Below are 15,797 nucleotides of genomic sequence, written 5' to 3'. Positions count from 1 at the left end.
TCACTCTCCGTTATTTGTACACGACCAGGCGTCACGATGGCTTACTTAGACGTTTGTTCCGCCCCTCTGCCCCTCTCTTCTGTTTCTCCAGCGTGCACCAAAATTATTGCGCTACAACCAACTGAATGCTTCGCGTTTCTGTTCGAATATATATATATATATGATTCGAACTATACATAACAACATATATCTACCATTTAAAATGAGGGACAGAATATATTGTATCATACACTTTGTATGTTCTTTTTAGTTCCTCGTCAAGGTCGTGTTTAAAATTGCAAGAGAAGAATTGTTTCAAGAACGAAATCTAAAATTAAAAGAAAATATAAGAAAATATACACGTACGATGACATAATAGATGGGTATATTTAGAAGCTTCAATCTATTCTCGATTACCAACTATTTTCACAGACAGTACGACGAAAGGATAGGTACGACTAAAACGGCGCTACGACGATAAGGCGAATTAATCCTCGATATCGATTCCGTAATCTATGTCAGATTACTTAATGGGATGACCCCCGCGGCTATTTCCGTGTATGTCAGCTATCGAAGTTCATCAGACATAAGCACACATGTTTAAAAAAATCGATGTGCTGTTGCGATCTATACACGCAAGGACTGGTGTATTTTTTTTTCCTCTCTTCTTTTTTCAAACATCGAAGTCGATTTAGAAACGATGTAAATGCATCGGGCTTAATGCTTGACAACATGCCAGCAGTCTGATAACAAACGTTGCCATCGCTTTTCGATCCATTAAAAATTCTATATATCGTCTTGGAGTACTTTAAGCCTTAAAAACTGTTACAAATTTTGTCCAGCAGTAAATTATATCGTTTTATTTCACGCTCGTTTATTCCGAAAATTATCCTATACGTCTCGTCTCAATTATTTCCTTTCCTCATCTTTTCTCTTCTTTCCTCTCTTCGTTTTTCCTTTTGGCAAACGGTAAACAAAACGAAGGACCAACATGTGGCGCGATAAGATAGACGCAGCTGAAACTTTTTCATCGGTCGCCAGGTTGCGACAGCTTTTGCGCGATTCATGAGTTAGGTTTTTTCCAATAACGCGAACCGTGTGCAATTCCATCGACAGAGGAACGAGGTTATTTCTGCTTCGGCGCGAAGCTTTTTTGGTTATTATAGCCGCATCGAATGATTTCGACGACTTTTAAACGCCACTCGATCGATCCACGAGGAGAGACATCCGTTTACTCGCTTTCGGTAAAATCGTAGAAAATATCCTACGATAACATTCTGCAAAATAAATATTATATTGCAATCGATATACACAGTGATACAAAGTATACGATAGCAAATATTAAAAACATACAGACACAAAATAACATATATCGAAAGAGGAGAAAATGTTGTAAACCAAACTGATCAGTGAAAAAATATTACGGAACTCTCGTGTTAAATGTTAACGTTGAACATCTTCGATCAAACCAGTGAACCACGTGATCACAAGATCGAATCGGATCCTTTTGCTTTTCCTGATAATTTTTGTTCAGATATCGAAAACTAGAGTCATGGCGCTTTTGCGACGTTTTGTTTTCAGTATAAATCACCGAGCATTCTTCGACCAGCGAATGCACTCGTTCGGTCGAAAGCACGATACCGAAACGTACACGGGATATCGGACTTCTCGCGATAAGAAGGATCGACGAGTATCGTCGATCTGCACGAACGTCGACCGATTTTTGCTCGTACAGCCACGATCCGCCGGTCAGATACGGTTCCAGCAAGACCATTTCCCAACGGCTAACATAATTACCGTTGCCACGCGTGATGCATGACTACCATTTCTCGGGTGTAGCCGCGAAACGACGATTCAGTCTCGCCGGTCGACTCGCAGGATCGAAGATAAAACGAACCATCGATGCGTGCTTGTTCCTCGTTTATTTCCTGCACCAGTTGCGAAAGGATTGATTTTATTTTATTTTTATTTCATCCGGAAGATTGTGAACATGACATACATAGCGCCACAATATATAAATTGCGTTAATCGTCCACAATTAATTTAATGCATTGTACTAAATGTAATTATACTTTAATCTTAAAACGAAATGTTTAATTACGTTACCTTTCCATAATCCGTTATAATTTGAATGTATTTAACAAATATAGTAAAAAGTGATTACTTGAAACGAGTACTTTTTAACTTTAACCAGTCGCGTGTATCGAGACTTTAGAGCAAAATAAGAAGACAAGAGAGAGAGAGAGAGAGAGAGAGAGAGAAAGAGAGAGAGGAAGAGATGCTGATGACGGAGCAGAAGCAGAGGCGTTATCGAGCGACAGGAACTCACCCCTACCAACTTCCACTCTCTCTCTCTCTCTCTCTCTCTCTCTCTTCTCCTTTCTCTACCGTTCTCTCTCTAGTTGTCATTCCCTCGTTTTCCGTCGTCGTTTCTCTCGTGCTCACTTTCGACTCTCTTCCTGCTTTCCTCACGTTTGTTCTCTCTCATTTTCCTTCTTCCAAACTCACTACCAGCCTACCGTGTTCCCAGCCTTTCTGTTTCGTTCTTTGTCCTTTCTTCTCCGTTCATCTTCTTTTCCCCGAACCGTAGTATCGCCCCCAACACTTTATCTGTGCTTTTTCCTGTCCTTTTCGGTCGCTATATCTCTATTCTTTCTAACCCTCTGTTCTTCTTGCTTTCTCGCTCCTTCGTTCCTCTCTTACTCGCTCGCCTTATGCATTCCCCCTTTTCATTTTTCTTTCTTACCTAGACAGTTCCGGTCTTTCTCGTTCTCTTTCCGTATTTCTACGTGACCCTATTCCTATCCCCTTCTTGCCAACAACCTCTTTTCCTTTGTCATTGGCTTCACGAACCTCCCCATCTCCTCGTCTCATCGGTTTTTACCTCCGTCCTACTGATCCCCATCGCGTCTGTCTCATCAAATACGTGTACTATGACTTCCAGGGGTTGCATTCGTTTCTTGAATCACTTGCACGCCGTATGGAATTTTCTCTCTAGCTGGCGGAAAAATCGAACGCAGTTACGTTTTTCGAGGTCGTGGCATACCACTGTCCCGTTTTCTCTACCGAAGAATTCATTCGTTAGATCGAGCAAACTTTACACCCTCGTTAACCTTTACCGAATCGAAATAGTTTGACGCCCCGAGGTATCGTGTAATTTCCTGCTTACGAGCAACCAGGTGTTTGGTCCACGTTAGATAGAACCGAAATGGAGCACCGATCGATCATCCATCGTAAAACCAACAGTGTCTACTTCTACGAAAGAAACATTCGACGAATGAAATATTTAAAAAAACGATGGACTTGTTGAATCGCTCCGTGATCAAGATCTTAACCGTGTAAAAATAAGTTTAAGGAAGATTAACTGCTTAGAATCGAAGGAACGGAACAGTACTTAAGTCATCGAATAGGCGGGTCGTTTCGAGGGCGGAGTTAATCTGCGCGCCGATCTAATCTAACTAAACTAAATGGAATTAAACGAGAGAGAGCTACGTTAGACACAAGTAACGAGCCGCTCGAAATAATTGTCTTTCGCGATTACCGAAGCCATCCGTGCGTCGTGAACACGTCCCGGCTACTTGACACGCGTTTTGTCTTCTTTACCTCCAGTTTCAAACGAGACGAGTGGCTTAATTCGTCGCTTAACACGTCCCAACTGATTATTTCGTTGTAATCTTGCGTTACTCTAACGTTTCTAACTTCCCGAAAGTCTCAATTCTGGACAATTCGATTTCCATTCAGGGTTCCAATTTTCCATCAAAAGAACACTACGTGGATCCGAACGTGAATGAAATCGAAACTCCGTGGACCCTGGGACAAAACGCGCCAAACAAGATCAGGCAAACTAGTCGCAAACTACCTTTCATTGCACCATGTCTCGCCATGTCTGACGAAGTCACGATTTACAGACGTCTTAATTGCTCGAAGTTGCTCGAGGAACGCCTGTTAAGAAACGACCCGAACCACGGAAGTGTTTCGTTGTTCCATCCGTCTTTGCTTGCTGGAAAACCAGGTAGGGTCGTTTAAACCGAAACGGATTTCAGGATACGCGAACGACAAAGGCACTCACGGTCGATCGATAACAACCCCGTTGACTTGGACAAAGGGAGGGAGGTCGAGGGGTATTGGCGAGTTACAGAGGGAAGCAGAGACACTTTGATGGAAGACTTTTTCACGGCAGAACGGGTCGCGGTCGTCTAAGGCAAGGCTTGCCCCAGTGGATCGTTAAAAGCCCCGTTAGGAAAAGTTTCTCAAACTTTTGTAACTTGAAACTCTCTACTATCTATATTCGATTTTTTTTCTTTTTTTATGAATGGATATCAGTTTCCCTTGTCCATCGCTACGCTCCACGATATTCTCTTCAGGTTCAGTAGACTTATCTGAAACCGCATGTTTTTGAAATTTAAGATACTACGGTAGACTGCTAGGTTCTTCGTTTATTTTTACCTCAGCTATTTCTAAGAGATATCTTTTTGTCATTTATACTTCCGGATATTTTTTTCATTAATTTAATTAATTAAGAAAACACTAGATTATTCTGTCACAGGTTTGATATTGTTTGATGTCGATCGTATTACGTTGACAGATAATTTTCTAGTATAATGTTAGCAGTATCGTGTATCGTTAATTAGGTAATGATAGCGTGCGTTCTGTTTTAGTTTTTCACACAAGAGATATTGACTAGCCAGGTTCCGCGGAAATTAAGCGACATTTGACACGAACCGGAATCTTTTTAATTTGATAAAACTTGGTCAGCACTGTAAAATTAGCGAAACCTGAACAAAGAAGCTCTCTCTCCTTGATTTTTCTTTAATCTTTCGCTGACAGTGATTCATAGACTCGTCGAGCCGTGTAGAACCCGATATTACAACGCAAACGTAGAAACCACTCTCTGGTTTCTTGGGGTCGTCGTACCATAGATCGATCTTCCGGCGAGAAACGAGGTTTGCCAGGCGAGGTTGGCGTAAAGGCAGTTTTGTCTGGCACGAAACGTTGATCGTTTCTTTCGTAACGCGGTTATCTTGCTGTTGTGACCGGTTCACGATCTCTCGACGCCTTAAGAGATCGAATACAGCTGAGCTTTCACAGCCAGAAACCACGAACGACTGAAAATCCGAAAATTCTACTCGAGATGTCTCGCGCGCGTCTTTCAGTGACCACTTTACGCTTCTTTAAGCATCGAGTTTTCAGATTTATGTTACCTTTTAACTGGGACTCTAGGAAGGGAAAGACTGAAGAGACAGGGAGATTATTTTTATCGTAAGCTTGACACATTGACGAGAATTATGGTTTTATTCGCGTGAACATATACATAACTTATGTCGGGTTTCATCCCTTCTCTGTATATCTATGCATTGATTTTTCCCTGCTGTTCCCATAAAAACTTTTTCCTCCAAGCATCTTTATTGGTCATTTGTAACAGAACCATGCAACCGTCGAAGCCATCACTCTCCAGCTCTCCATATCATACAGTAAGTCACACGCAATTTTAATTTCTTACTCCGTAAATCACATACTTTCCTTTCTCATAAAACCTTCTTCCGATAAATGTTACTTTTTATTTACGTGTCATTAAATTTTATATGGTGTTATATCAAAGTCTACTTTCGTCTCAATAGCATCGATAACCTTCTCTTCAAAATCGATTAACGTCGCAACGTGAATCGAAATTCTAATTCAACGATCGTATTCGAAAATTTACCGTCGAAGTAGAAGATAAGTTCGTCGTCTTATCTTTGCGCGAAAGATCCGAATCGGTCCTGGGATGTCGCTAATGCCGGTATCAGTATTATAATGGCCGGTTTAAATGGAGCACGGTGACCCACATACGAATTCGGAATGGGGTCAGAGAAAATCGTGGGATTTAGGTCAGGGGAATTTACATCGTCGGGACCCGACGGTGCAGTTTTACGTTGTCCTTCGTGTTTGACGTCATCGATTTCTACACGCGTCACCCGTTGCATCGTGGGAATTTTATTGTTACGAAGGAAAAACGAGGAAAGGAGAAGAACGAGCTCACAATGCGAAAAATAAGGTGGAGCTTCATTGAACGCTTTGTTCCGGAGGAATCACGACAGGATGTTTGAATAATCTACGATAGTAGCGGAAGAATAGAAGGTGAACTTAGACAGAGGCTCGATTTGATTTATCATTTATTTACCATCGAACGATCGATCGATACGAGACCGTTCTACTTTTATTCGATGCCACTTATCGTTCTATGATACTTTATTCCTCTTTCGATCGTTCCAACCTTCTTCAAAGTTTCAAAAAGAAAAAAAAAGAAAAAATTGTTGCGCGACTGTAAAGCGCGAATAAACTCTACTTTAGCTTGATTTATTTCGTAAAAACTTTGCGTTTCGCGCAAAAGTTTCCGGAGAGACATATCGATCGTGTCTTATCGTGTTTTATGAACACGAAAAAAAGGTTACAGGTTGCTGGCTTAGTCTTGGTAACTTTGCTATTTAACAATTATGATAACCTAAACATATTACGCCGTTAGCAGGTCCGCGCATATACGGCTTGCATATCTAATCCCATGCTATTTACGATGACAGAAGCATTAAAAAAGAAAGATGAAAAATATTTAAGCGACATGCACGAGGTAACGGGAGCCCGGAAGAGATCGATCTATCGTGCAACGACCCCCTCGGAAAAATCAAAGAGTTGCCTGTATAACTTTGTTTCTTGGTAAAAGCACGCCACATTTTGCGACCTATTTCGTGTTCCCTTCTCGGAAAGCTCGTTATCGCATGTTCATGGAAGATTCTCCCAGAAGCTCCTTTCTTGCCTGTTTATTTTATTATTACGATAAAAATTTATGACAAAATAACACCGATAAGAACGTTTTAATTAAAGTCATAAACATTTTGAAGATTTTCTTAACACTGCTCTCCCGTTCCTTTTTTTAATACGACATTTAGATGCTGAATTATGAACCAATCGTTTCTATGAAAAATCGATAAAAGTCTCATTAGCAGATTGCACGTGTTTATATATTTATGGGTTTAAAGATACATGAACGTACAGAATGCACGCAACATGCAAGAATACATAAAATATCAGAAAGTAAACTGGTTGTAATATTTAACAAGCGAAACAATTTCTCATTTAGGTTCAATCTAATCGATTTAATAAATGATCAAAGCTATTCGCGAAACGATAGCAATCAAGGCATTTATCATATCGTATATAACGATATTTTCTTCGTGAGAAGCAAAGAACAAAGTCGATTGAACAACTTCGCAAACTTTAATTACAACTACCAACTACTGTAATATCAGTCTATTACATACTGAACCCGATATAGCTACAGGCCTATCGGTGAAATCGATTTGGGATGGAAGGTTTGAAGCAGGAAATGATTAATTGACTCAACTGTTTAGCGACGAACGAAGTTCTCTTCATGCACGTTATACCTAACATTGTTCCGATTTTGACGATCTTTAATCAAATATTGCTTACGATTCCCTCCTCCTAGCAAACGAAAAAGTAAAAATCCAAATATAGATTCGTAGTTACGAGTATGAAATTGCAGAAATATCCGTTGCAAAAAGTTATCTTCCACTGCTATCAAGGACATTCAAGAAATATCACAAGACTCTTCTGAGAAATTAAAAACAAACGGGATCTTTCTTGCCGCTGTCATAACTTCTTAGATGCTGTAGGACGCTATTATTCGAAGAAGAGGATCGTTTTGCCAGGTGGTCGGTGTCCATTAAGTCGCCAAGACCGTGGACGACCGGTTGTTTTCACGACGAGGGTTACACGCGGCGTAAGGAGAAACGCCATCGTGAGATAGGATTTACGCGATCGTTAATAGGATCTCGTCTTAAGAGGGGCTTCGTTTAAACTTTAAAACCCCGCTTCATCTTTGTTCCTCCGTTGGTCGTTGCGCGTTCGATAGCCAGCATAAACTGTGTCGATGGACGATACCGATCGCACCCCCGAGAGAAAGAGAGAGATCGGGTTCCCTGCGCGTCGAGGGTTAATCGAGGGCTAATCGTTTCGAAACCAGAACACGCGACACCATGTACACACCGACACCCCTAGCGATCGTAACAACCTGGAGAGTTGTGGCGGGTTGTATGCTCCTTGCATTCCCTTGGAAACGCAACGCTCGATTTCGATTACGGAACAACCCGTTGAAATTCTATTTCCATGTGTCTCATTCGTTGCTACCCCATCTCAACGGGGCTACAAGATGTGGGAATTCACAGGATTGAGTTCTAATAAAAATACCGAACCTATACACGTCTAGGGAAAACATGGTCTCATTGAATGGAATTGAAATTATTAAGAAAGATGTGAACGTTGCTGTTAATCTCGCTGCGTTCTTTTGGATTCATCTCCGAGTGTGTTTTGATCAACGATGATGCTACGAAACGTCTCAAGTTCGAACGAAATATGAATAAATTCGGATTGCTACGCACAATTTCTCGTATCGATTTTATGTTAAACATGTTGTTGAAACGAAACGTTGAAACAAAACGTAAGGGTTTCGTGGCAGAGTTAAATGTTAATTTCAAGCTTCGGCTGGTACTCTCTTTAAATTACTCGCTGTGAATGTATTAATAAGAATATCAACCTCAGTCAGCATGCCTAAGATGAAATTCTAATTAGAAGGAAATTACAGGTGGAATAAAGATGTAAAGGCAAACAGTTATAGAATAGAGAAATCGGAACAATTTGTGGCAAGTAAGGTAGGATTGAAAAGGGGAATTCGGCCATGGCTTGGTGGATTAATTTCGTTATGGGGGTAGCTGACGTCACAGGATGGAGGGGAGCTCTCTCGACCTCTACAGCCTCTATGGCACGTTGTCGTTGCTTGTTCGTACGCGAAATCAGGTCGATCGTCGCTATTGAGCGGGCACCGCTTCCGGTCGAGCATCGTCTCTGTCGTAACAACGACGAGGTTTGTTAACGCGTTGTCATCTAACGCATAGAAATAAACGATACACAATGCTAAAAAATAAAATTGTGATTTGCGTATGCTTTTGATCGTCTGTCTTCGAAATCATATTATTCCCTATAATTTGATTTATATTCTTCCTACGCGAAATTATAAATTTTATCAAATTGCTAATTATCTCATTAGCTTTCGCTGAGTTCTAAGAATTATCGCTGTCATAAATTACATACGTCTAGACTTAATTACGAAAGTTGCTCAGTTAGGGGCTCGATGAAGAGAGCGAGAATATTTTACTCCGCCAAACGGCAGCTCGTTGTTCTTGTATGAAATATACGCCGAAACATGCTGCTTCTAATCATCCGGTCTGCGGCAACGTTTTTTTTCATCAGTTTATTTCCTTTGTCGCACTAGCATCGCGTTGTCGTCATTAACGATGCCTAACGAGCTCGACGAAGGCCTTGGAAGAATATTCACGAAAACAGAGTCGAGTGGAAAATTCAAGCAGCAGAAAGCGACGTCGAAGAAATTAGAAAGACAAGAAATAAGACGTAAAGTGAAAGAGTAACAGGGGATGGGAGTATAATAGAAGTACTGAAATTTGGCAAAGAGAAGCAACCGGCTGGTTTATAGCACAGACCGCGTACATATTAATTAAAGCAAGTAGGGAAAATTTTAATGCAACGTCTGCAAATAAATGGAAAGTCCATAACAACCTTCTAAGAAGCGATACAAAGCTTTAAGAAGAGTGCTCTTACTACTGGAAGGATACAAAAAAAATGATAAAATTCAAAAACTGGCAAAGGAATACACAGCTCAAAGAAGATGCATAAAGGAGAACGTGAAGAAGGGTCAAAGTAATTCAGTCGAAGATTCAGAAAGACGGGACAGGAAATGGAGAAGGAAAGATGCCGGAAAAGCGATGCTAGTCTAAAGAGAACGTGCACGACGATCGAACTTCCGCTGGAAATATTGACTTTGGTCGAGCGTTTCGCACGTTCTCGGAGGAAACTCTTTCCAGACACCGATTTCTCTTTTTCAACGTGTAATCGGTCCCGATTTTCTTCCCGTTTCATCCGACTCCCTGTTGACGAAAACCTTGTCTCGCTGCTCTAACGCCTTCCTTTCGAGCAAACAGACCGAATCCCTCGTCGATATCATCGAACATCGTGATAAGTACTCCAAAAGAGAATCAGACAGCACTCGAGATTCGCTAGACGAAATGTTTCGCGGATAAAACATTTTACGTGTCTGCCTCGTTAAGTAGAATGTGATTTTTAGGTAATTAAAAATTGCGAGGAAAATAAAAAATATTTTTATTCGTTGCTCCCTGTTTCCAGATTTTGTTGTATTTCAATTTCATTATATTTTAATATTTGTAGAGATCTCAAGTATTTATATAAAGAGGAATATTGAAAACACTTTCCTGGAAAGAGTGACAAAGTGCTCCCTTGTGTCGAGCTTCTATCGATCCGCTTATCAGTTTCATGCTCGAAGTAGTTTCGCGTAGCTCGAATATGCAATTATCCAAGTATACACGTTCAAACGCCAAGTGGCTTGAAACTATTGACTTTTATATCATTCCATGTAAAACGTAAGAAAATAACAAGGGAAACAAAGAAACTCTGCATTTTAATTTCAACTCCTCCAACTGGAAATTGCACTGTAGTACACACAAGCACCTGTATGTAATGTGACTTTTTATTAACGCAATTAACCGAACCCAGCGTACGATCTGGTTTAAAAAAATTCATTTATTTCCTGTTGCAGAAACAAAGTATGATGGTTCGACAATTGGAAGAGGAGCTGAGAATGCGGATGCGAGGGCCAAGCGTCGAGATGCAGCAGCAAATGGAAGTTTTGTACAACGAGAACGAGCATCTGACGCGAGAAATCGCCATACTTCGTGACACGATCAAGGTAAGTGGTTTATCCACTTTAAAAAAAAAAAACAAGAACGAGGATTTTTCAACCTCGAACTTTACATTTTCCGACGCACCAAAGGGGAATGTTATCAATCCTTCTCGCTCCAGTTCTTACGCTTATCGAGACGCGAGTGACATAATAAAAAAAACGAAATATCAGGTCGGTTTTATTAGGTCGTAACATACAAAATGTCCGTCTGCTTCCACTCAAAGGAATATGATTTTGCTCCTCATTGAAGTAAATTTATTAATGAAAGCATAGTTTCATAGCAATCGATACATTTTCCTCGTTAAGCTGCAAAGTCACTAGAAAATACTATTTTCCAATAATATTTTTATTTTAGATTTTAGAAAGTAAAAATATTGCAGCATTACTCCGTTATTCGTTTTCAACATCCTTATCGCTAAACGAAAATTTGAGTAACTAACGACGAACCGCTCTATCACTTCAAAGAGTATCGACGAACTTTTAATACTACGCCGTGTTCCTTAGTTAAGCTTTTGCATTTTTTACTGTCATCTTTGCTTTCCTTCGCTCGATTAAAAATATTCTGTCATTACTTCCTTATAGTCTGTACGATATAACTTCACCTAAAAGCTATAAAAACACGAAGAATTTTAAATATTTCAACATATTTCGAAAACATCCCAAAAAAGACATTTCGGCTAAGGAAAGCAATATTTCAAGATCCTCGAAACATCCAAACTACATACTTTTTTTTAGTACTATATATGCAAAGAATTTGAAGCGTTGACACAGACATTTCATTGTTAGAACCCAATATTTTTAAATGCACCGTTTACACAATAGGAGACGAAACCCTAACCCTAACCCTGAACTCTTCCTTCATAATGCGGAAGATTGGACGCGACCTGTTCACCCATCGTCTTGTCCGCAGAAAATAATGAATTTTGAGGAAAGAATGGAGGATCGTTGGCTTTCGTTCGGATTAGAATTCGCCGGAAGAATGGTGTTCACTGGCGGACGATCATTATAATGAGGAATAATAGGAATAGAAGGCGCGAAACGGGAGCAAAGGTGTAGAGGCCGGGTCGCGAATTTCAAAACCTCCAGCCATCTTTTTCGTCGTACGACCTCGTTCTCTCATTTCCGGGCCTCAATGAATGGTACATATCTTGCAAAACCGAGTATTATCTACATTTTGCGCTTTGAAACATTTTGCTACGATAGAGAATCTCTTCCTCGTTCCTGATAAAGATATCTACTTATATAACGTTATCGGTAATATCGAAATATTAAGCATAATTCGATGTATGAATAATATTAGGCTATCTCATAAGTTTCTTTCGTTTTATAAGGAAATAATATATGCACAACATTTTTTGTTTTATATTATTTTATTGAAGTATTTATGTTCCATTTTGTTCTATCGGAACAATTGGAATGTATCGTTAAGATAGCTAGAAAGTAAATTCGTTATTTAAATTCACTATCTTGAATTCATTGTCTCCCTCATTATTTCTCCCTCCAGCGTTCTCTAAATTGATGAAATTGCGGTGTAAATTTTCTAGAAGTAATAGGATTGGACGATACTACACGATAAGACCAATGATTGTGCCGATCTAAAATTCCGATCGAACCGAATTTACATTGCTTTTTTATTTAGTCTCCTTCGAGATCTGTGAAATTTCTTTTGTATATCCCCCGAATCTATAGAATTATCGTTAATCTCGACACAATCTAATTTCGCCGGGGCGCAACACGACATTCGTGTTCCACCGGAGTTTATTGATCCAGCACAGCGGTTCGGAGAAACCGTTGGATCGCTTTCGGCGCCACTGGGTGGCAGAATTAACGGAGTTATTGCGGGAAGCTGATAGCTGCCGTTGCCAAGATTTCCGGAAGCATCGCGAACCGTTGGCGGACAATCGGTCGTTTACCTCGAACAACATCTAAACCTCTTGTCTATTTCGGTTGTCCGCGTGACGCCTGGGCGCCAGTCAAACCGCACCCGTTACAGATTAGGCGAACGAATCGGCCTCTAAATCGCTTGTATCCTGTCAAAATGGCGACTAAATCGAGTCCCACGATTATCTCGTACACGATCGTTCGCTTTCGTTCTAGCAGCGTACGTAATTCAATCAATTCGTCGCATTGAAACCAGCTCATTCATTCAGTTCGAATAGGTTCCATTGCAGAGGAAGTTGTCGGTATCGAGCCGGATATCAAATCGTTCCTTCTCACGCGAAGAACACCCAATGAGACCCATCTGCAATGCTAAAATCTAGAGCTCGCTTCGGAGCTTGCTCATCGATTCGGGCGAAGGTCCCAAAAGTATACACAGTCCCAGTAGCGAAAGGAAGTCGAAGAACCGCCAGTGAATCGGTCGAAGCCGATCGAAAATTCTGCCGAACGAGTTAACGCCGTATACCCGGTCAAACGATCGCGTAGACAGGTCAAACGTGCAACGCACTGGAAGCAACTGGTCGCCTTTGGCCAGTTGCCAAATTATGCAGCCGCTTTCTGGCTGCGTTCTCTCGGTCTTTATTATCGAATACGCCGATCGTGGTAAGGTCCATCGACACTACCCTCTGACTTCCGGTATCATTTTTCGCATGACAAGCCGCCATCACGTCGACCCTCACGATCGATCGGTAGATATCGTTTTCCTCTGTCTCTCCGCCCTCGCCCCTTCCCGTCTCCTCTGTTTTCCTTTTTCTCAGCAAAATTGACGAAAAAGGAGGGTTATGTCGATACCAACTTTAGTACTATGATACTATTTTTGGGGAGAAAAAGAAAAAAAAGATAGATCCTCTCCTCGGGTCGAAAGAAACAGGAGAGAGAAAATTAAGCGTTTTGAGACAAATCCGAATCGGATCTTGATACGAATTAAATGTATTCTCGAATGTGCACAGAATTGAAGAAAAGTCTACGCTTGTTCGAAAATCCTCCGCAGATTCTCTGGTGTATTTCGAGCATAAGCCAGAGGCCGAATGTCTTCGTTTATTGAACTTAGACCGTTTAACATTGAACCGGGTGCATTTATTTTCAGCTAAGCTTCGAGAAAGCTTGTGCACGGCTGAAAGACCATTTCTGCGGTAACTGGTTTCTGCTTTTGAGGAATACGAATAAAGAAATAATCACGCGGGCTAAAACTTTGATTGTTTGTCGTAGAAACTGGGTTATTAACCTCGATAAAATTGTCGGAGATATTGTTTAGCCGTTTCTTTCAGGGCGTTTTGTTATTTACCCTCGTGAGAGGTATTTGTGGAAAGGAAAAAATGCCTTGAAACGTAAATCGAACTTTCTGGTCAAAAACTTATAACTGGATTTCGTATAATTGAATTTTGCCGATTTTCTCCGTTTATATCTGCCATTTTTATCCCTCAAATAATAGAAGTTTATATTTGAAAAGGTAAATTCAGTCGGTAGGAGTTTAATTAATCAGACAGTGACGAAAGTTTCGCTCCCACGGCGTTCTACTGTACAATTCGCTTCGAGCATATTCCCAGAAATCTGAATAAATTAGAAAAATAGAGGAAAAATCAGAGTGTAGGAAATTCGTATAGAAGCATCAAACGATATCGACGATAAGGTTCGGCCGACAACGTTCTCCGGCGACGACGTCGGCAAGAAAAGGAAGAGAGACGGCCAGCGGGTGTCTAATTCCAGGCTAATTACGTTTCTGCCGTCAAAGGGGCGGTCTAAATTCGTTATACGGGCGTCAAGCGCCACTATCTACCAACGACGTAACACAAATCAAGCATTTTACGGTAAAACACCCAGTTCCCTTCGTCTCTCTATGCTTCGCCTCGACGCTCAACAGAGAACAATTGTCTTTGCGTCTTTCCGTCACTTTATTGTCTCAACGGCGTTGTTATTTAAAGATGCGCATGCTTTCGTTTGCAAGTTTCAATTTAAGAAATTGAAGTCATCGACGCGACGCCTTGTTCGTGCGTTCCTCATAAAATAAAAGTAGAAACTCGACCATCTTGTTAGCGACCTCGTTAAACTCTGGAATGAAGATTAGCTGTGATAAATTTATCATGGATCTGGTATTATTGCATAAGCGCCAGGACGAGGAAGGTCAGCGGAAGCTGTAAAACGAATTCTTGCGAACGAGCTTGGATTTTTTCAATTACCCTGGCGAAATGTCAGTTAAAGCTAGTGGAACTTGCGTTCTCAGAGGTCGCGTAAAATGCGATTTCACCGTTTTCTTTTTTCGATTACAGGAACTGGAATTGAGAATAGAGACACAGAAGCAAACCCTGCAAGCTCGTGATGAAAGCATCAAGAAGCTGCTCGAGATGCTCCAAAACAAGGGGATGGGTGAGGCATTCCATTCAAATTCGACTTTCCTACACAAACGCCATCATTTTTACTAATTAACGTCTCGTTCGTGCAACCACCAGTGGCATTCCAGGCGGTTTCTGCAAAGACAGAAATGAAGTGAGATAAGAAATATTAATATAACGCTTGTAACTCTTTAACCTCTTGTCTTGTAGTATTAAGGCACGAATTGTGACTCTAAGAGTTTAGGTCCTCGCTTAATAAAGATAAGTTTACTTTGATAAGAAGATTTACATTAAACTGTAATTCTAATTTCAACTTTTTAGACGGAAGATCGTTAGGTACATCTAAACTGCAGATAATATCTTAATATTCTTCGTTCGACGCTGTCTTATAACGATGAATAGTTAGCGTTCGCTTAAATGGCTACCGAAGAAACGGTAAGGCAAGAGGTTAACGAATTTTTGTAGAATCGATATCGTAGAACCGTAAAGAGTATTACCGAGTATTACCATAAATATGTAAAAATTGTTCGATCAATTCACTTCAATTCTGTGAGCATTCGCTATCCTTCACTAAAGTATTTCATCTTTTAGTAAAAGTATGTGTGTGTGACCATTCTGCAGATATTTATCCTCGTGCATCATATAATAACATTCTAGCAACGAGGACCTTCGTTTGAATTAGCAGCATCACGTGACTCTTTAGTGAATTACGAAAAGATTCTTAAGAA

General features: G+C 40.5%; 1 protein-coding gene across 7 annotated transcripts in view; it reads left to right on the top strand.

Moving 5' to 3' along the window:
• LOC132906044 (trichohyalin) overlaps positions 1-15,797 on the top strand; it is a 68,885-nt gene that overhangs the window by 9,149 nt on the left and 43,939 nt on the right. For 6 of the 7 annotated variants that reach the window (XM_060957879.1, XM_060957878.1, XM_060957881.1 and 3 more), the window contains exons 2-3: positions 10,658-10,807; positions 15,007-15,103. In XM_060957879.1, coding sequence (XP_060813862.1) covers positions 10,658-10,807; positions 15,007-15,103 — 247 coding nt within the window. The remainder of the gene's footprint in view (positions 1-10,657; positions 10,808-15,006; positions 15,104-15,797) is intronic. The other variant, XM_060957885.1, reaches the window with a different exon arrangement.

The sequence above is a fragment of the Bombus pascuorum genome, chromosome 4 (genome assembly GCF_905332965.1).
Source record: "Bombus pascuorum chromosome 4, iyBomPasc1.1, whole genome shotgun sequence".
Classification (NCBI taxonomy): domain Eukaryota; kingdom Metazoa; phylum Arthropoda; class Insecta; order Hymenoptera; family Apidae; genus Bombus; species Bombus pascuorum.
This window is presented reverse-complemented; position numbering and strand designations above follow the sequence as displayed.